Here is a 22,860-nt window from a genome sequence, read left to right as displayed (position 1 = left end):
GGAAGTTGGTTAGGATGATATCTATGAGGGTGCCCGTGTTTAAGGCTTTGGGGAGGTACCTGGTAGGTTCATTGATAATTTGTGTGAGATTGAGGGCATCAAGTTTAGATTGTAGGATGGCTGGGGTGTTAAGCATGTTCCAGTTTAGGTCACCTAGCAGCACGAACTCTGAAGATAGATGGGGGGCAATCAGTTCACATATGGTGTCCAGAGCACAGCTGGGGGCAGAGGGTGGTCTATAGCAGGTGGCAACGGTGAGAGACTTGTTTTTAGAGAGGTGGATTTTTAAAAGTAGAAGTTCAAATTGTTTGGGTACAGACCTGGATAGTAGGACAGAACTCTGCAGGCTATCTTTGCAGTAGATTGCAACACCGCCCCTTTGGCAGTTCTATCTTGTCTGAAAATGTTGTAGTTTGGAATTAAAATTTCTGAATTTTTGGTGGTCTTCCTAAGCCAGGATTCAGACACAGCTAGAACATCCGGGTTGGCTGAGTATGCTAAAGCAGTGAATAGAACAAACTTAGGGAGGAGGCTTCTAATGTTAACATGCATGAAACCAAGGCTATTACGGTCACAGAAGTCATCAAAAGAGAGCGCCTGGGGAATAGGAGTGGAGCTAGGCACTGCAGGGCCTGGATTCACCTCTACATCGCCAGAGGAACATAGGAGGAGTAGAATAAGGGTACGGCTAAAAGCTATGAGAATTGGTCGTCTAGAACGTCTGGAACATAGAGTAAAAGGAGGTTTCTGGGGGCGATAAAATAGCATCAAGGTATAATGTACAGACAAATGTATGGTAGGATGTGAATACAGTGGAGGTAAACCTAGGTATTGAGTGATGAAGAGAGAGATATTGTCTCTAGAAACATCATTGAAACCAGGAGATGTCATTGCATGTGTGGGTGGTGGAACTAATAGGTTGGATAAGGTATAGTGAGCAGGACTAGAGGCTCTACAGTGAAATAAGCCAATAAACACTAACCAGAACAGCAATGGACAAGACATATTGACATTAAGGAGAGGCATGCTTAGTCGAGTGATCAAAAGGGTCCGGTGAGTGGAGAGGTTGGTTGGTGATTTAGACAGCTAGCCAGGCCATCGGTAGCAAGCTAGCATAGGATGGAGGTCTGTTGTTAGCCACCTCTTGCGTTCTGTCAGTAGATTAGTGGGGTTCTGTGTGGTAGAGGGGATTAATCCAAATCACACAACAACAAAAATAAAAACAATAGATATAGTTATAGATGCCCAAGAAGAAAACATAATAATAATAAAAATAAATAAATTGTCCGATTGTCTATTCAGATAGCAGCCGGTAAGATAGCTAACGGTTAGCAGGCCGCAGATGGGCGTTCAGGTAACGTCGCGACGGAGGAGCCAGCCGGATCTCCTTCGGGTAGATAACGTCGGCAGTCCAGTTATGAAGGCCCGGTGGGGCTCCGCGTAGGCAGTAGAACGGGTCCGGATAGGTGACTGCAGCCCAGGAGTGATTGATGGAACTCAGGAGTGATTGACGGAGCTGGCTAGCTCCGGAATAATTGATGTTTGCTCCGGAATCGACGAAGGCCGATAGTCACACGGATAGCAGCTAGCTAGCTGTGAGATCCGGGTATGAATGTCCAGAGAGCAGTCGAAATCCAGGGACATGGAGTGAAATTGGTCCGGTATGTTCCGTTCCGTTCCGAGCCGCGCTGCGCCGTACAGAACTGGCGATAGATTTTCGAGCTAAAGGATAGCTGATGACCACAAACCGTGGTTAGCTGAATACTAACGATTTGCCAGTAAAGGAGCTAACTAGCTTCTGGATTAGCTTCTGGCTAGTTTCAGGCTAGCTTCTTGGAGGATTACAGATTTGAGGTAAATAATACTTTTTTATAAATATAAATTGGTGAGGCGGGTTGCAGGAGAGTGTTTTGAAGATGAGTTGATGGAAAATAAAAATGAAATGTATGTGAAAAAAAGTTGTAAATATATATATACAGGACACGACAAGACGAGGACAAAAGACGTCTGAACTGCTATGCCACCTTGGAGATCACCTTGGAGATATCTTTATGTTTGAAGCCTGAAATGTGGCAAAAGGTCGCAAAGTTCAAGGGGGCCGAATACTTTCGCAAGGCACTGTACGTGTCTTAACTGAGGCGATGTATGAAAATGTTATCTTTGGGTTGGAGACCTCTGACCACATCAGTCACATCAGGGCATAACAGCACAGTGAGTTGACATATCACAATGGCACCACTTCCCCCTCACAGATACACCGGTAGGACAGACGTGTTTTCCTTTTGGCTCCTCTGCACACATACACACACCCAAAAGCACACTTCTCATAGAAACACACACGTGTGTGTACATGTATAATATGTGTGCACACTCACACGCACAACATACAGACCAGAACACACAGCTTTTACACATTAATTTACCGTTCACGCATTCAATGTCAACCTGTCGGCCTAATGCTCGGGGACAATATCTAATTTATTGTAAAATAATTCTTATTCTTTTATATGAGACACTACAGGTGAGATAGTGGTACAGGCAATTCACTTATCAACCCTGCAACATGGATTTATGGGGGATTCATCTCTCGCTGATGCACCGTATTGGCGTCATTGTATTTCTTGTCATTTTCTCCCAGGTATAAAAGTGTCCTTGGCAGCATCCCAAATGGCCCCCTCTATTCCCTACATAGTGCACCACTTTTGACCAGAGCCCTATCGGTCCTGGTCAAAAACAGTGCACTATACAGGGAGTAGAGTGCCATTTGGGACATAGCTCTTATCTATGAGCTGCAGTGGCTTGCTGAGGGAAGAGTGCCAGGGCACAGGGCCAAGGGGACCCAGACAGCACAGCTCACTGGTACCATACATTACAGACTGTGGCATCAGGAACAACCTCATTCTGTAATCGCCTTGGGTATAGACACTACGGGCTGGTTTCCCGGACAGTTCTGGACTAAAAAGCATTTTCAATGGATATTCAGCATGCTTTTTAGTTCAGGACTAGGCTTCATCTGTGTCCAGGAAGCTGTCCCTATGAGTTTTGAACCAACATATGGGTATGGATCTCTACCTCAATCATCATCTGATCAATAACCTTCTGCATTCTGCCTCCCTTAGCTGCAGGATATGTTTATTGATCTGCTTTCTGCCTGCACCACTTTTACTGTAGCAGAACTCAATCTTACTGTAAAAAAAACTGCTTATTGTAAAACTGTCACAGGTTAGTGCAGCAGAACAGGAAATCAACCGGGGGCTGTAGATATGAGATTATCACCTTGGCTATTCAAATACTGAAGCATTTTCATATCTGGGCTTTAATGAATCCTTCCTTCCCTCTATCTTTCGCCTTCCTACCAATGCCCAGGGGTAACGCATAGTACAACACCATACAGTCCAGCTGCTGTAGTATTTTACTCAAATTCCCATCAATCAAAACAAGTAACTGGGTTTCTGAGGTACAGTCATTCCAAAACCAACAGTGCTGTTACACAGTTGATTTAACTGATGTGCAGTTCACATTGTTTTGTATGAATAATTAAGAATTATGAGGACTATCATAAGTCTTCCAATCACAAATGTTCCATCATGATTTGTGGACTCCGAAAGCGATCTATATTGGGATAAGACGTGACTGAAATACCCAGTTACTAAGATGGACAGCTCAGGTTTGAACAGTGCTCAGTTCACAGTGTTTATGTTAAGATCCATTTGCATGAGAGAGAATTACAAAATGGGCCAGTCTGGACTAAATGGCTAGCCTGATTTAAAAAGACCCCAAAACCAGCCTTTACATTATAATTAGCATATTTTAAGGACACCTCTCGCAGCCAACTGGTGTTAATTGATCTGAGTGGGCAGAATAATGCTAGTGAGAAAATATCCTAAACACACAGCAGACCTGGTCTCCATTCAGATGTGTAATTGCCTTCGCCACTCAGTTACACATTAATACACAGTAACTACATTGTCTTGTTTGCCTTAAAAGTGTAACACTGCATCATCTGAAGAGCTCTTGAGAGGGAGGAAGATACCTGCAGGGTGTGAATTACTTGTCAAAAGGTTGTTAAAGGTAAACTCAGTTAAATGATCTTGTGGCACCGCAGATCTTGAGATGAGAGAGATGCAAGACTTCGCTCTCACACGGTCACACACAGTATCTGCGCATGTGCATGAGTTTGCTTCACGCTGTTGGAGCGTGGTAGCCAGGGCACCAAAACAGTGGAGAGGTTGAGCCTCACGCTTCAATGCTCTTAGTCGTTGAGGATATTGACCCACTATGCTGTTTACTTTCTGCATCTACGTCATATCGCTGAGTCTACCTTGAAGATAGATGATCTGGCAAAACACTGGACTGGCAATAGTAACCCACGCATATTTGAAAAGGGTGCAAACAAACAAACACACGCGCGCACACACACACACACACACAGGGGGGGCTAGAAAACACTGGTTCTTGAGGGATACTCAATGCCTGAAATGTAATTTGACTATTTAAGTAATTTACGTCATAGGCTAGAATGTCAACAGACCTTAAACAGTGGCAGATTACATGAAAAAGTGAAAATCCTTAAGCCCACAAAGCTAAGGGTTCGAGAAGGAAAATGACAGTGACATTTTGTGCTACATGTACATCCAGTTTAGCCTGATTGTTGATGCGGGTTGGAGTACAGCGACATAATCAAATCAAGTCAAATGTTATTTGTCAGATGCTTCTTAAAACAACAGGTGTAGACTAAGGGAAATGCTTACTTACGGGCCCTTCCCACCACCAGAGAAAAAAAAGATAAATAATTGAATAATAACAAGTACTGAATACACATTGAGTAACGATAACTTGGCTATATACACAGGGTACCAGTACCGAGTCGATGTGCAGGTGTACGATGTAATTGAGGTAGAGATACAGTACCAGTCAAAAGTTTGGACACACCTACCCAGTCAAGGGTTTTTCTTTATTTGTACTATTTTCTACATTGTAGAATAATAGTGAAGACATCCAAACTATGAAATAACACATATGGAATCATGTGGTAACCAAACAAGTGTTAAACAAATCAAAATACAATTTATATTTTAGATTCTTAAAAGTAGCCATCCTTTGCCATGATGACAGCTTTGCACACTCTTGGCATTATCTCAACACACCATGCTTGTCCAACAGTCTTGAAGGAGTTCCCACATATGCTGAGCATTTGTTGGTTGCTTTTCCTTCACTCTGCGGTCCAACTCATCCCAAACCATCTCACGCTGGTAGGCAGTCATTCTTAATAAGAATTGTTCTTAACGGACTTGCCTAGTTAAATAAAGGTTAAATATATCTATATTTTTTTAAATAGTCATGAGGTCAGGTGATTGTGGAGGCCAGGTAATCTGATGTAGCACTCCATCACTCTCCATCTTGGTAAAATAGCCCTTACACAGCCTGGTGTGTTGGGTCATTGTCCTGTTGAAAAACAAATTGTAGTCCCTCTAAGCGCAAACCAGACGGGATGGCGTATGCTGGTAGCCATGCTGGTTAAGTGTGCCTTGAATTCGAATTTAAATCCCAGACAGTGTCACCAGCAAAGCACCCCCACACCATCACATCTCCTCCTCCATGCTTCACGGTGGGAACTACACATGCGGAGATCATCCGTTCACCTACTCTGTGTCTCACAAAGACAGAGGTTAGAACCAAAAATCTCAAATTTGGACTCATCAGACCAAAGGACAGATTTCTACCGGTCTAATGTCCATTGCTCGTGTTTCTTGGCCCAAGCAAGTCTCTTCTTCTTATTGGTGTCCTCCAGTAGTGGTTTCTTTGCAGAAATTCAACCATGAAGGCCTGATTCACACTTCTCTCCTCTGAACAGTCGATGTTGAGATGTGTCTGTTACTTGAACTCCTTGTAGCATTTATTTGGGCTGCAATTTCTGAGGCTGGCAACTCTAATGAACTTATCCTCTGCAGCAGAGGTAACACTAGATCTTCCATTCCTGTGGCGGTCCTCATGAGAGTGAGTTTCATCATAGCACTTGGTTTTTGCGACTGCACTTAAAGTTCTTGAAATTTTCCACATTGACTAACCTTCATGTCTTAAAGTAATGATGGACTATCATTTATCTTTGCTTATTTAAGCTGGTCTTGCCATAATATGGACTTGGTCTTTTACCAAATAGGGCTATCTTCTGTATACCACCCCTACCGTGTCGCAACACAACTGATTGGCTCAAACGCATTAAGAAGGAAAGAAATTCCAAAAATGTACATTTTAACAAGGCACACCTGTTAATTGAAATACATTCCAGGTGACTACCTCATGAAGCTGGTTGAGAAAATGCCAAGAGTTTGCAAAGCTGTCATCAAGGCAAAGGGTGACTACTTTGAATAATCTAAAATCTATTTTGATTTGTTTAAGACTTTTTTGGATTCCATGTGTTATTTTATAGTTTTAAAGTCTTCACTATTATTCTACAACGTAGAAAACAGTAAAAATAAAGAAAAACCCTTTAATGAGTAAGTTTGTCCAAGTTTGTCCAATTTCTAAAAACCTGTTTTCGCATTGTCATTATGGGGTATTGAGTGTAGATTGATGAGTAAACATTTTTTTGGAATCCATTTTAGAATAAGGGTATAACGTAACAAAATGTGGAAAAAACGAACGGGTTTTAATACTTTCCGAATGCACTGTACATATAGGTAGGGATAAAGTGACTAGGCAACAGGAGAGATAATCACCTCAGCAACCGTGGCAGATTGCACAAAAATGGGCAGTCAGAGACAATATTTTAACAAAGCATAGATCAAGAGGGGCCTCCGAAAAATACATCTCCAATGCAGAGACAAACATAAAAACCATGAGAAGGACAAAGTGTTCCTTTATTTTTCATGCTGAGGCCCTCTTTGTCCCTCAGTTCTGATTCATTCATAAGGAACAGCCAAGCCGCTCCCATCTACCCTTATTCATTCATTTCTGATTTATTCCTTCCTTAACTAATCAAGGATATGATCATTACTCCGGAAGATGCAGGGGCGAACCCCGAACCCCTTGCAGGTCAGGGGAAGGCTGCGGCCCCCATTGTGGTTACCACAATAGCAACGGTGACTCTGGGATAAAAAATGGTGGTAGATACGCCCTCGCCCTCGACTGATAACCCTCAAGGCCATTTGTCGATGGACCGGGAGGGAAGAGAGCTCAACAGTGTTGTATAAGGATGGAAGTGACGTCAAACACAACCAAGGATGGTGTCAGAGCTCAGGGCTCATGACACAGAGACAGTGCTGCTGTCCCTCGGGGCATTGGTCTCCCGGCCGGCCAGCCCTGGAAGTGAAGCGGCGACCACACTGCCAGCGGGAGCAGCACAGGAAGTGGGGGGGGGGGACAAAAGGTCACTGCTGGAGGAATGTGGTGGCCGGGTTCTATTTACGACGTGCTCACCCATTTAGACGCCAGCTTGGTGAGCGGCCAACTTGGAAGGCGAGAGAGCGCCTTGGCTTAAAGGAATGGGAGATGGAAGCGGGGGGGCTTGAGCTGTGTGAGGCTCTGCAGCAAAACAAGAACGGGTGGAGTACGGGGAACACCACATTGAGGTTTGCGACGCCACCCAATCAATGGAATTATTCCATTGCGATTACAAATTAAGGGCATTACTACACATGCAAACAGGGGACAGGCGTACACTCTTCTCTTTATGTCTCTTTCTCACCTGTTTCTCCATAGCTTGCCTCTTTCTGGAATCGCTTTTGGGAAGAGGGAAGCATTCTGGAAGAGGTCTGCTGCTGGCCGCACTTAAATTGAGATTCTCATCTGCACATAATTCATTTTCAAAGGGCAGAGGGGCTGCAGAGAGAATCCCTAATTGCGCCGGCAACATAGACAAATGTTTATATCTCGGCCCCTCTAATGAGAAACCGATAATGGATGCAAACAGCACTCGCTTGCCTTTCTCTCTCCACTTCCCAGAAATGCACACGGGACAATCCAAAACAGGCCTTCTTGGAGAGCACAACCTCATTCATCAATTCTCCTTTATGCTCGGCATCATGCAATACTCTACTCAGCCATCGACTTAGCCATAAATCTAATTTTTATAGAGACTAACATTTGCAGATATTTCTCCATTAGAGGCTCACTCTGTGCTAGTGGGAGGTGTATGGATGCAGGCAATTGTAATGGCCAAGCCTAGTAGAAAGTGATGCACTACTTTATATACTGTATCTCTTCTATCTTCCTGACATTTAATCCAAATATAAATTCCCTGTCTTAGGTCAGTTAGGACCACCACTTTATTTTAAGAATGTGAAGTATCAGAATAATAGTTGAGATAATGATTTATTTCAGCTTTTATTTCTTTAAATCACATTCCCAGTGGGTCAGAAGTTTACATACACTCAATTAGTATTTGGTAGCATTGCTTTTAAATTGTTTAATGTGGGTCAAACATTAAACAATGTTTTCCTCCAAACATAACAATGGTCATTATGGCCGAACAGTTCTATTTTTGTTTCATCAGACCAGAGGACATTTCTCCAAAAAGTATGATCTTTGTCCCCTTGTGCAGTTACAAACCGTAGTCTGGCTTTTTTATGGCAGTTTTGGAGCAGTGGCTTCTTCCTTGCTGAGCGGCCTTTCAGGTTATGTTGATATAGGACTCGTTTTACTGTGGATACAGATACTTTCGTACCTGTTTCCTCCAGCATCTTCACAAGGTCCTTTGCTGTTGTTCTGGGATTTAGTTGCACTTTTCGCACCAAAGTACGTTCATCTCTAGGAGACAGAAAGCGTCTCTTACTGAGCGGTATGACGGCTGCGTGGTCCCATGGTATTTATACTTGCGTACTATTGTTTGTATAGATGAACGTGGTACCTTCATGCATTTGGAAATTGCTCCCAAGGATGAACCAGACTTTTGGAGGTCTACAATTTTTCTTCTGAGGTCTTGGCTGATTTCTTTTGATTTTCCCATGATGTCAAGCAAAGAGGCACTGAGTTTGAAGGTAGGCCTTGAAATACATCCACAGGTACACCTACAATTGACTCAAATGATGTCAATTAGCCTATCAGAAGCTTCTAAAGCCATGACATCATTTTCTGGAATTTTCCAAGCTGTTTAAAGGCACAGTCAACTTAGTGTATGTAAACTTCTGACCCACTGGAATTGTGATACAGTGAATTATAAGTGAAATAATCTGTCTGTAAACAATTGTTGGAAAAATTACTTGTGTCATGCACAAAGTAGATGTCCTAACCGACTTGCCAAAACTATAGTTGTTAACAAGAACTTTGTGGAGTAGTTGAAAAATGAGTTTTAATGACTCCAACCTAATTGTATATAAACTTCAGACTTCAACTGTAGACTGACCAGATGAATCCAGGTGAATGCTATGATCCATTATTGATGTCAGTTGTTAAATCCACTTCAATCAGTGTAGATGAAGGGGAGGAGAAAGGTTTAAGAAGGCCTTGGATTGTGTATGTGTGCCATTCAGAGGGCGAATGGACAAGACACAATAGTCAAGTGTCTTTGAATGGGGTATGGTAGTAAGGAGCACCGGTTTGTGTCAAGAACTGCAACGCTGCTGAGTTTTTCACGCTCAACAGTTCCCTGTGTGTATCAAGAATGGTCAACCACCCAAAGGACATTGAGCCAACTGTGGGAAGCATTGGAGTGAACATGGGCCAGCATCCCTGTGGAACGCTTGACACCTTGTAGAGTCCATGCCGAAACAAAGTGAGGCTGTTCTCAGGGCAAAATTATTACGTATGTGTTTTCCCAGGATTCAAATCCACTATCCTGGTGTTACAAGCATTATGCACTACCAAATGAGCTACAGAACAAAGATATAGCCTGGATGACAGGTGTCATTGAGGAACAACAACAGGCAGCTGAGAAGAGAACAAAACCGTGGGAGCCAATTATCTCATCTAATTTCGTACAATCCAGTGTGGTGTTGAACCGTCAGGCCGGCTTGCGAATCTCAGCCTCCGCGGCCTTATCTCCTGGCAGAGGAAACGGAGGTCCTTTAACGGGCTGAGGTCATTTCCTCTGCCTCGGGGCTCATAAAGGAAAATCTAAAATGTCTCCATTCGGTCAGCCCCTGCATTCCTTCAAATGCCTGAGCTGCCCTTTTCATGTTTTTTTTTTCAGGATAGCAAATTAGTGGTTTCGGTTCCCCGAGACCCTCAGATTAAGCTAACCCACATCTCACTCCTACTAAAAAACATCCAAAGGGAAGCAGGAGGGAACAATACAGGGACAGAGGGAGAGAATGCCTCCCCTCTTACCCACAGAGCTTGACGGCCCTTAAGCCTTTCACAACTTCCTGTTCCCATTGCTCTCCGGTCGGTCCAGGGCGTCAGCGATGGGAAGATGGAGAGGCTCATTCAGAGCCCGCACGATGCAGAGGTGGAAGGCAGTCACGCTGTGATGCTAGGCAGGCGGAGGATTGATAGATCTGCTGCTGGTTGCTGCAGGAGCCATAGAGTCCTAAGGCAGATGGATGAGTGTGTGGGTGGGGGTGTAGGCTGCGTGTGTGGAGGAGAGGAGAGGCTCTAGTATGCTGGCCTAAAGGTGATTATGCACTCTGTGTTTTACAGAGTGCAAAAATGTGGAATGTACATCTGTGTGCTATTCTACGTGCATGTGTGCTTTAATGTACATACAGTGGGGAGAACAAGTATTTGATACACTGCCGATTTTGCAGGTTTTCCTACTTACAAAGCATGTAGAGGTCTGTAATTTTTATCATAGGTACACTTCAACTGTGAGAGACGGAATCTAAAACAAAAATCCAGAAAATCACATTGTATGATTTTTAAGTAATTAATTTGCATTTTATTGCATGACATAAGTATTTGATCACCTAACAACCAGTAAGAATTGCGGCTCTCACAGACATGTTCGTTTTTCTTTAAGAAGCCCTCCTGTTCTCCACTCATTACCTGTATTAACTGCATCTGTTTGAACTCGTTACCTGTATAAAAGACACCTGTCCAGATACTCAATCAAACAGACTCCAACCTCTCCACAATGGCCAAGACCAGAGAACTGTGTAAGGACATGAGGGTTAAATTGTAGACCTGCACAAGGCTGGGATGGGCTACAGAACAATAGGCAAGCAGCTTGGTGAGAAGGCAACAACTGTTGGCGCAATTATTAAAAAATGGAAGAAGTTCAAGATGACAATCACCCTCGGTCTGGGGCTCCATGCAAGATCTCACCTCGTGGGGCATCAATTATCATGAGGAAGGTGAGGGATCAGCCCAGAACTACATGGCAGGACCTGGTCAATGACCTGGAGAGAGCTGGGACCACAGTCTCAAAGAAAACCATTAGTAACACACTACGCCGTCATGGATTAAAATCCTGCAGCGCACGCAAGGTCCCCCTGCTCAAGCCAGCGCATGTCCAGGCCCGTCTGCAGTTTGCCAATGACCAACTGGATGATCCAGGGGAGGAATGGGAGAAGGTCATGTGGTCTGATGAGACAAAAATAGAGCTTTTTGGTCTAAACTCCACTCACCGTGTTTGGAGGAAGAAGAAAAATGAGTACAACCCCAAGAACACCATCCCAACCGTGAAGCATGGAGGTGGAAACATCATTCTTTAGGAATGCTTTTCTGCATAGGGGACAGGACGACTGCACCATATTGAGGGGAGGATGGATGGGGCCATGTATCGTGAGATCTTGGCCAACAACCTCCTTCCCTCAGTAAGAGCATTGAAGATGGGTTGTGGCTGGGTCTTCCAGCATGACAACGACCCGAAACACACAGCCAGGGCAACTAAGGAGTGGCTCCGTAAGAAGCATCTCAAGGTCCTGGAGTGGCCTAGCCAGTCTCCAGACCTGAACCCAATAGAAAATCTTTGGAGGGAGCTGAAAGTCCCTATTGCCCAGCGACAGCCCCAAAACCTGAAGGATCTGGAGACGGTCTGTATGGATGAGTGGGCCAAAATCCCTGCTGCAGTGTGTGTAAACCTGGTCAAGAACTACAGGGACCGTATGATCTCTGTAATTGCAAACAAAGGTTTCTGTACCAAATATTAAGTTCTGCTTTTCTGATGTATCAAATACTTATGTCATGCAATAAAATGTTAATTAATTACTTAAAAATCATACAATGTGATTTTCTGGATTTTTGTTTTCGATTCCGTCTCTCACAGTTGAAGTTCCGTCTCTCACAGTTGAAGTTAAAATCCAACAATGTGATTTTCTGGATTTTTTTTTCATTTTGTCTGTCATAGTTGAAGTGTACCTATGATGAAAATTACAGGCCTCTCTCATCTTTTTAAGTGAGAGAACTTGCACAATTGGTGGCTGACTAAATACTTTTTTGCCCCACTGTATCTGTATGCAAGCTCAGTGGTGGAAAAAGTACCCAATTGTCATACTTGGGGCAGCAGGTAGCCTAGTGGTTAGAGCGTTGGACTAGTAACCGAAAGGTTGCAAGATCGAATCACCGAGCTGACAAGGTAAAAATCTGTCGTTTCTGCCCCTGAACAAGGCGGTTAACCCACTGTTCCTAGGCCGCCATTGAAAATAAGAATTTGCTCTTAACTGACTTGCCTAGTTAAATAAAGGCCTTGCCTAGTTAAATAAAAAATACTTGAGTAAAAGTAAAGATACCTTAATAGAAAATGAAGTAAAAGTGAAGGTCACCCAGTAAAATCCTACTTGACTAAAAATCTAAACGTATTTGGTTTTGAATATACTTAAGTATCAAAAGTAAAAGTATAAATAATTTCAAATTCCTTATATTAAGCAAAACAGACAAAGCTTGTGTTTAGTGAGTCTGCCAGATCAGAGGCACTCGGGATGACCAGGGATGTTCTCTCGATAAGTCTGTGAATTAGACCATTTTCCTGACCTACTAAGCATTCGAAATGTAACAGGTACTTTTGGGTGTCAAGGAAAATGTATGTAGTAAAAAGTATATCATTTTATTTAGGAATGTGGTGAAGTAAAAGTAAAAGTATTCAAAAATGTAAATAGTAAAGTAAAGTACTGATACCCATAAAAACGACTTAAGTAGTCCTTTCACATATTTTTACTGAAGTACTTTACACCACTGGGCATGCTCGCATGAATGTGTGTGTATAATGAGTGCATCCATGCATGCGTGATTGTGTGTGCGTGCATGCGCAAGTGCATTTGTTTGTGTGTGTGTGTGTGTGTGGGGTACATCAGTGCCCAGCATATCTCGGTCTCTCTACAACAAACAGGTTCCTCTCCCACGCTTCAATCTCAGTGTGTCTCGCATTTCTTTAATCTTTCCCAGAGATGACTGGTTGCTGACCTCATGCACCCTTCCCCTTTTTCTTGCGCTTTGCTGCATTCTCACTGAGCTGAACTAAATACAAATAACACAGGAGAGGAGGGAGGGAGGATTGGCCTGGCTTGTTCCCGGCTCGGTGTCTGTCTGGTGGTGCCACCAGTGTTGAAAAAGCACTGCCTCTGACATTTAAAGGAGCGCCAGGTCAAAAGGGCAGACGACTGAAAACAAAGTGATACCGGATCAGGGCGACGCAGTGTTCTTCTTATGATGGATACGAAACCTGCTCCAACCCGTACCCCGCCTTCCTGCATTCACCTTTACAAGGACGGAGAGGAGGAGAGAGCATGCTTTTGAAAGGAAAAATCTGTTTAGAAGCAGATTGAGTAGACTGGAGTAACCTCTGAACATTGACGTTAATCATGAAAAAAAAGTTGAGCGGGTATGTTACAACATTGGTGTCTCACTAGAAGAAAATCATTTCAGTTTAAGAAATAAAATTCTGGTCGGGGTCAAGAAGACAAAAAAAACACAGGCACTCTGTATCAAGCTCTCTAAAATCTGAAATATATTGCACATGTATTTCAACATCAGTATGAAAGGAATGAGGCCCTGGCTGTCAATAGTGATCAGAGACATAGGTTACATGGTAGGGGTAAGCCAGAGATCTGCATTTATACAGAAACACATGGCTTCTGATGAGGCCTTGGAGCTATTGTGGCCTCTCTTCCTTTCTCCCTCTCTCTCCCGTCTTTCTGCCCTCCTCCCCCTTCCCCTCCCTCGGTGCACAGGGCTGGACCATCATTTCCACTCGTTAAATACAGATGCTTATGCTTGGCTTTTGGCATCTCGGCAGCGCTGCATTCCAGGCAGGTGAGGTATGGGAAACTGGTCTCCCCCCACCCGCGAGTGCAGAGTCGAGTGCCTGGCCCTCCAGAGCATAACTCACCAGGCCGGTGCCCTGGACTCAGAGAGGCTCTACTGTATTTCATCTCCACACCCTGCGATTTACTTCACACCTCTGGTGTGTCTGTGTACTCCCTCAATCCTCTCTTCCTGTTTTCCACCACCCGTGGGTCCATCCTTCCTCCTAACAAGGGGCCCAGGCTGACTTCTGATCGCCTACATAAGTGACCAGCAACAAATGGACATTCCAGTCATTTAGCAGATGCTCTTACCCAGAAGCAATTCGGGTTAAGTGCCTTGCTCAAGGGCACATCAGCTGATTTCTCACCTACGGTAGATGCCTCTGCGATTCGAACCAGTGACCCTTTGGTTACTGGCCCGACGCTCTTAACCACTAAGCTACCTGCCGCCCCACACAAAGGAGGTTAAGCCAATCCGAGGCTTCTCCAGCCTTGAATCATGGAGGGTTGTCTTCCATCCAGGTAAGGACGGGTCGGAAGGCGGCATCACTACGAAGGGGGGCGGCAATACAGAGCGAAGAGGCTGCAAAAAACAATTACCAAGTATTGATGGAACTTCAGTAGAGCTTAAACAGTGCTGCCATACACCTCAGGACTAATCTGTCGTTTTTCTTCGTCTCCCCCTCTACGACTGGCCATGAAATGGGTCTACACACCGTACGCAAACGGAGCTGCCGGCAAATTTTTGGAATGGACCGTATCTACGACACTCTTGTCGCTCCGTTTTGAGTGTGTAGCAGCCGTCAGAGGAGAGTGAACAGAAGGAAAACTACGGAAATGTATTTACAGTACTGTACCAGCTGAAGCGGGGAACAATGTCTACGAATAGCTTGAGATGTAAGACCAGAGCATTCGTAAAGAACGTTTAACTGCATCGTACTTGCCTGTCCGCCTTCTAATTGGATATGTGCACTTGATTAGCGATTGAAACATTTGCCGCCGATATGACGGCTCCGTCGTTTGGTTTTGATGTGTCAACATGACACTCCTGGTGAGTGTACAGACAGCACAGGCTAATGCTGTTTTCCAAGACCCGGTTGAAAGAGGGGGAGATAAAAGAGTCTACGGGGCCGTAGCTAGGGAGGGGCTGCACAACAACTGCCCATCGTCTGACGTCCTTCCGGCGAGCGAACTTCATCGTTGGGCCTAGTCATTAACCTCCATCCTTCCTCCAGCTAGCGGTAACTGCTAAATCGTTGATTTGCGACATGCAGGTGCTTTCTCGACTGAGGTCTGTGCTCATGCCAGGGCTTGGCATCGAACGCTTCCTCTGACAACATCTGCTTTGATGAGTGATCGCTGCACCGTGGACGGTGGCAGACACAAGGCTCTCGGTGGCTAACACAAGGCTCAGCCTGCATCCCAAATGGCACCCTACATAGTGCCCTGGTCAAAAGTAGTGCACTACCTAGGGAATACGGTGCCATTTGGGATACAGTGACCTTGGTGACATACCTTTGCACTGGTTGGTGTTCTTGTCCAGAATGGCCTTGGTTGACACTATTTTCCCATATCTGTGAAGAGAAGAGAGAAGCAGAATTACTAGGTAGAATGGTTCTAGGACATAACATCAGGAATATTCTTAGAATTCAGTAGTGCTATTACCATTACAGTAGGCTATTTTGTCCTCTCTCAATTCTCTAACCTCTACTTGGCCTAAAAATGTATAAATGTAGTGAGGCACGATTGCTCTCTTGATAACCATTACCGCTGCTGGGAAATAAACACAGCGGAAGTTAACACATCGGGAATGTCTACTACCACTTCATCTCTCCCATTAATCAAACAACTGCACTATGACTTGCTGTGGCAAAAACCCCATCGTTATGGACTGTGTGTGGACTAGAGGACGACGGCATCAGGCAGCTCTGTGTGTGTGTGCCTGCCTGTGTGTTTGTGCCTGTGTGTATGCGTGCGTGCCTGTACTTGCCCTTGTGTGCGTGCGTGTGCGAGCGTGCATGCGTGTGTGTACATAGGGAAGTGTGGAGCTTCCTGGCCCATATTTCACCAGCGGGGGATAATTGTGCCATTTCTCAACGCACAGCGAAGACTCTATTTATTGCATGCTGCGGTGGGGTGGGTGGCAGGCATGAACTGATGAGCACAAAGAGGAAAAACTACAGCCTGACACTCAGACTCCTGGATACCAATCAGACTGCTGTCTTGATGGGATCGTGACGCAGGGTAATTTTGACGGTGGCTGGGTCCCAAATGGCACCAGTTCCCAATATGCCTGGTGTCAAAAGTAGTGCACCTCTATGGGAACAGAGCGCCATTAGGGACGCAGCCCAGCAGGCGGAAACTTAGCCTCATTGATACCAATCAGTCGATTGTATTTTATGGGAGCGAGAGACACAGGGTCATTTGACTTACCTGGTAAGAAATATCAACGGGGATTTGTATTCCCCGAGGGAGTTCGAGGGCGTCTCCCATGAGCAATAGAAAAGATTGGATTCAACACGGGGCTGGTGCATATATTTGATGCCATTGATATACTCAAAGCAAACATTGTATGTTTGTTATTGATGGTGCACTGTTGAGGAAAAAGCCTTTGTTTACACCTGCCGTGTCCTGTGCACGTGACAAATGAACTATGATGGAGAGAAAAAACTGAACATACATTGGAAACTCAATGAAGTTACACATCGATTGTAACATTAACGTAGCACTAACTAAGGTGTGCATGTGTTTTCTGCGTGTCTGGTTGTGTGTATGTGCGAAAATGGGCAAGAGCGTGTGTGTGTGTGTGTGTGTGTATTTGTGTGTGTGTGTGTACAGTCGGCTCGTTCTGGGAAACAGTTAAAAAGGCCTCCGATTGGCATGGGGTTGGGGAAAGTTCTCATTAGAACTTTGTTTGGGTCCACTGGGACCAGGAGACAACTCGTCTCATTAATTGTTAAAGATGGTTCATCAATGCATCGTGTCTGTGATCCAAAAATACCAGACAAAGACACCAGGAGTGGGATGAAAAGAAAAGGCTGAATCAGGCATCGAGCCCATCATGGAGAATATTGGTAATAAACAGGGAATACAAGCCGTGTACGAGCCACGTATATATGTTTGTGCATGCAAAGGTGTGTGTGTGTTGTGTGTGTGTGTGTGTGTGTGTGTGGACACCGTGCTGGCGGCTTCTCTTCCATGACTTTGATGTGACAGAGACAGTCCCTGTGAAGCCCAGGTTTAACACTGGTGATGCTGTCGCTCTGCTCGAGCCGGTCTCCTCTAATCCTATTTCAATCACTGTCAGTCTCCGTCATCTCAGTCTTTAATGGTCCGAGTCAGTCCTCACCCAGTCCCTCTCTCCCTCGTTCCCTCTCCTCCTCTGTCCCTCGTTCCTTCTCCTCCTCTGTCCCTCGTTCCCTCTCCTCCTCTGTCCCTCTCCCAATTCTATCTCTCTCTGCGGTGGCGTAACACAGTTTCTCTCTCGGGGAAACAGTTAACTTCCTACAATTCTACTAATTTCGCCATGGGGCAAAGAGAAAAATTAGCATTTTAATATCTCACCTCCTGCTATTCTACACATTTTGCAATGAGGCTCAGAGAATTTGGCATTTTGAAAGATCATTTCATGCTATTCTACACATATTGCCATGGGGTGGAGAGGAAAATGTGCAGTTTTACAGCTAATTTCATGGTATTCTACATATATTGAATTGAGGATGAGAGAATTTGCTATCCTGCTATTCTACACATATTGCCATGGGGCAGAGAGGACATCCAAACCAGCCTAATTGTAATGAATGGCATTAGAGGCATAATACTGATTTGACTTATGCAGGAAAATAAAACAAATGCATGTGATATATCAGAAATTGTGTAATAGAATGATTGTCAAGCTAAAATATTGTCATATGATCATACATACAGTTTATACGGGTTTCCTACCTGTGTTCTGTGTAAAAAAAACTTCGGAAATATATGTAAACAGAACATAAATGTCTCAATTGATGTTTTCTTGGAAAGCTGAGAGTGCTATTATATGGTCAAATGTGGTATGCCAGTGTCTCTTTCCTCCTCTTCCTCTCACTCTGTCTCCCTTCCTCTTTCTCTCGCTTTCTCTCTCTCTGCCAATCATTCCACCGCCATATCCAATCAATAATTCGAGACGACGAGACTAAAAAGGACACCCGCCCAATAAAAATACACTTTTTTATATGTGGTTCTATGCCGTTGAACATCGTACTAATTGAGGCAACTGTAAAAGGCGTCATTCGTTCTAAAGCTTTCTAGGAATTGAAGCATGGTGCCTAGCCTCAACCGCAGCTTCTACTTTTCGGGTGGAGGCCTGACGACGAGACAATATCTGCATCTCCTTTTTGCCCTCTCTGGGTGAAATGATCCAGGCATATTTCCACCATTGCGCTAGGGGTGAAGTGGTTCTTACATGGAGAGTAGACCAGAGCCAGCTTTGCAGGAGGAGGGGTGAGGGGGACTGGCGGACCACCCAAGCGTGGCGTTGTCCCCCCGCTGGCTCTCCAAAGCGCCCTCGCTGTCTGCATGTCTGTTTGCTGCAGTAGACGTGTGAAGTGGCATGACAGGTAGGTGGGAAACAGCTCCAGGCAGTTTCTGCTCCATGTCTGTGTTTCCCTACCTCCCTTCTGCTGACCACATGGTATAACCACAACCTCTAGGGGATACAGTCACATTCTCTCTCTCTCTGTGTGTGTGTGTGTGTGTGTGTGTGTGTGTGTGTGTGTGTGTGTGTGTGTGTGTGTGTGTGTGTGTGTGTGTGTGTGTGTGTGTGTAAACACCCCAGGGTATCTGAAGAGGGGTCTGACAGGCCCTTGGGCCCCTAGGTTTGGGGCGGAGTTTGAAAGGAGGAAATTAAAAGAAAGTGATCCCGCTGTGGACCCCAGAGGCAGATGGGGGACACTGGCTGTGTGGCGTCTGTGTCAGTTCATCTCTTGAGTTTTGCGTTTATATTACTCAATGTTTGACGGTAATTTAAGAGACAGGTGTCACTGTTTTTACACATATTCTGAATGGGCAGGTACGGCTAGAGGGAGAGAGAGAGTGGTAGACAGAGGAAGAGGAAGAGGGATAGATTGAATGCAGGAAAGTGAGAGATGGCGCCATACTTTAGTACAACGTTCCGGGTTGAGTTAGTGCCACGTTCCGGTTGACCCGCAAGCTCAACCGACTCCCCCTCAGAGCTCTAAAGGTGAGCCTGACAGACAGGGGTCAAATCACAGCTATTAGTGCTGTGGGCCATTAAGGACTAGGACCAGTTGACCTGGGAGCATGGGAGCTTCCTCTGTGACTATAGAACAGAGGGTTAAGGGCAGGGGAGGGGACCCAGGTTGTGTTCCAAATGGCACTATATTTCCCTATATAGTGCACTACTTTTGACCAGAGCCCAGGGAGCTATATAGGGAACAGGGTGTCATTTAGGACGCAGGCCCAGTCTCACAGTGAACTGCAGGGACAGACAGGCAGGTGCTGCGCACTGCTGAACTAGCCTGCTCTATCCTGATGGACACCTGGCATTGGGGGGGGAGACCCGCTGGTCACTCAAGTAGAACTGAATCAAAATCAATCACGAGCCACTCTCCTGAGCTGTACTTGTGTACTGTAGAGGGACCTGCCCTTTGAAGATATCCCACAGTAGGGCCGCTGCACTACCACGGTACAAGATGTTACCGTTGTCGGTTCTTAAGCTCTTCTCTCCCTGCTTCTATCAGGTGATAGTGGTTTTCTGTGAACTGTAGGTCTAAGCTCTTTGGCCCTCCTCACCCTCTGGTCCCACCCACTGTGGAACGTATTCCCATTGCTGGAAGACAACAGTTCTATTTCTAAATGTCATCTTGACATTTCTGCATTTTAATTGAATTGTGATAGCTCCCCTGGCAACGACGGCCCTCTGACAAATGGTGACCCGGTGAATTAGGCCAATACTTTGCTGGCTCACTCACAAGATGACATGTCAACTGGCTCAGGGCTGGAAAAAAACCTAAGCTTGGGTTGCATTTCCTCCTTACGATTCTGTTAGCCACCCATCCGGGATCCGGTCCTTCGTCACCTTTAAGGGGCTCTGACTGAGGCTAGCTTGACAAGTGTCGGCCATGGTTGAGCATCACCAGTGTTAAATAGCAGTGTCGGCCATGGTTGAGTTAGCACCTGCAGCTGACCTGAGAATGATTTAGTGGTGATGTCCTTGTCAACCCAGGATCTGTATCAGGCCAAAAATAACACACACACACACACACACAGGATAATGCATTTCTGACAGGTAGTGCTGGTGAAAGATGTTGGCCGATCATCAGATTGGAGCTCATCACAGAGATCTCCACCCACAGGGAGGGCAGGAGGGAGAGAGAGAAAGAGAAAGAGAGAGGGGGGGAGAACAAGAGCGAGAGAGTGAGAGAACAAGAGGACGTGAGAGAGAGAACAAGAGAGAGTGAGCGACTACAGGGGCTCCACTATAGATATGGAGTGCTTTTAATGGAGTGAGTGGGAGAGAAAAATGGCAGTGTGCTGTGTGTGTGTGTGTGTGTGTGTGTGTGTGTGTGTGTGTGTGTGTGTGTGTGTGTGTGTGTGTGTGTGTGTGTGTGTGTGTGTGTGTGTGTGTGTGTGTGTGTGTGTGTGTGTGTGTTTGTACGTACGTGTGTGTGTGTGTTTAATAGAATGAGTAATAGGCATATGGCTATTTTCCACAGTACCACAGTTCTCTTTCAGGCTTCAGCGTTCCAAAATAGCTCCTGTTTGTCCACGGCCGTCTACAACCTGTCAAGCCGACATGCCACGCATTTCTGTCTGACACGCACAAATGAACACATCTCATCTGTGTTGCTTTCTCCACACTACTCCAGATGAAAGGGAAAGAGAGAGAAAGAGGGGGAAGGGACGGAGAGTGTCAAAGCATCTGGGAGGGAAACTGTAGAGTCCCGAGCGCTCGGCTTCCTGCCCTCACGTCAACCAGTCTTAAGGCTGACGGCTGCTGCACCTGTAATGGATGGGGTGGGGCTTTCATTTGACATTTGAGTCATTTAGCAGACACTCTTATCCAGAGTGACTTACAGTTAAGTGCTTTGTTCAAGTGCACATCGGCAGATTTTTACCTAGTCCTCTCTGGAATTCAAACCAGCGACCTTTCGGTTACTGGCCCAAAGCTCTTAACCGCTAGGCTACCCGACGCTTCCCAGCAGAGTGGGTGTACTGGCTGTAACTGGCTGTAACTGGCTGTAAAGAAACAAACAGAGGGAGTGCCTATGAAAAGCCAAGCTGTCCCAATACCATGTATACAGTAATTGAGGGATAAATAATGTAGGAGATTGCCTGGGGGCATATCAGCCACTGCACAGCAACTGCTCTCCAAATCAGTGTTGTGGAGGATACAACATATTAGTTCGGTCTGGGCATTCCTGCGGTTGCCTCACTGCCTCAGAGGTTAAGCGCCGCTATCTCGGTCCGTTCTGAAGGACGTGCGGTGGAGTTGGTTGACTGGACGGAGAAGGAGAAGGAGAGAGACGGAGAGAGAGAGAGAAAGGGCCAGGAAAGGTGGAGCTGGACTGAAAGTGTAGGGCGACGATGGCGGAGGCGAAAGAGCCGAGTCTGGGCTGACTGGAGTATCTTTTCTCACACTTCATCTCTTTGGCAGTTTGTTGAAAAGGAGCCCGATGGATCGGGGAGGCTCTGATAGCCGGCCGGTTCGCGTCAACAGAGGGCCTCTGAGAGTCACGATGGATAATGTGGCGCTTCGGATCGCAGAGGCTCTGTGGAACAGGTGGTCCCAGGGTCTCCTCTTCCTCCTTCCTCTGCTGTGTGGAGCTCCCCAAACCTCTCACTCCCCACTCTCTCACTCCTCCATCCCTCGCCACACATGGGAAAGTTTTTTTTGGACAATTGGCGGTGATTAGCTCTTGATTTGGGTTTCTCTCCGTTTGATCGGGCGAGGGAAAGCAGTGTGATAGAGAGCACAGCTGTAGCTGGACTGCGGCTTAAATTGGGTGCAGAGATCCAGAAGGGCGGGATGGATGAAAGCAGGAGGGAGGTGGAAAACAAAGAAGTCAAAAGGGAGGAGGACGGAAGGGAGGGTAGGGAGAGAAGCTCTGGGGTCCTTTGCAATGTACATGTTTGAGTTATGGATTTAGGCCACTGGCAGGGAGAATGTGAGCTTGAATGCTTCTGTTATTCCAGGTGTGGGCCCTATGTCTGGTCTCGAGCGCCTTGTCTAAAAATGCTCTTTACTCAAAAGAACCAGCGGGCTGGTTCAGCCCCTCTACCTCTCCTGGGTGGTGGACTGCAACAAGAAAACCCTGGGGCTGCCCAATCGCTTGGTAGTCAAATGGATCATACAGTCTCCCGTTGCCCAAGAGGGCTCGGGGGTTAGCGTTGGCTACACACCCCATGGGTGGGTTATGCTTGGCCCTGTGCCCCACCTGCCTGGCTTGGTCCAGGCATTTTTCTAACGGTAACGGCTGTTCCATCCAGGTCTCTCTTGCTCTGGGTGTTCAGCCAAACCCCCTTCTCTGGCTGCTCCTCCATGCCCATATATCAGGCTGATGGTTCTGGAGAGCTACAGACACAGCCAATTGAATAAAATAGATTAAGCACACTCCCAAATCCCATTAATTGCTCTTCCAACTGCGTAGAATTAGAACCTCCGTGGCCATTGTTGTTATTGACTCCCTTTTCTTTTGGCTATGTTTGAAGTAGTAGAGGAAGTTGTAGTAGGTGAGTG

At 45.6% G+C, this 22,860-nt stretch overlaps 1 protein-coding gene across 2 annotated transcripts in view; it reads right to left on the bottom strand.

Annotated features, from left to right (window-relative positions):
* LOC112229969 (RNA-binding motif, single-stranded-interacting protein 3-like) overlaps positions 1-22,860 on the bottom strand; it is a 216,824-nt gene that overhangs the window by 146,802 nt on the left and 47,162 nt on the right. For both annotated transcript variants that reach the window (XM_024396140.2, XM_042310237.1), the window contains exon 3: positions 15,636-15,694. In XM_024396140.2, coding sequence (XP_024251908.2) covers positions 15,636-15,694 — 59 coding nt within the window. The remainder of the gene's footprint in view (positions 1-15,635; positions 15,695-22,860) is intronic.

Source organism: Oncorhynchus tshawytscha, linkage group LG31 (genome assembly GCF_018296145.1).
Source record: "Oncorhynchus tshawytscha isolate Ot180627B linkage group LG31, Otsh_v2.0, whole genome shotgun sequence".
NCBI classification, from domain to species: domain Eukaryota; kingdom Metazoa; phylum Chordata; class Actinopteri; order Salmoniformes; family Salmonidae; genus Oncorhynchus; species Oncorhynchus tshawytscha.
Note: the sequence above shows the minus strand (reverse complement) of the source record. Positions and strands in the feature narration are given on the sequence as shown.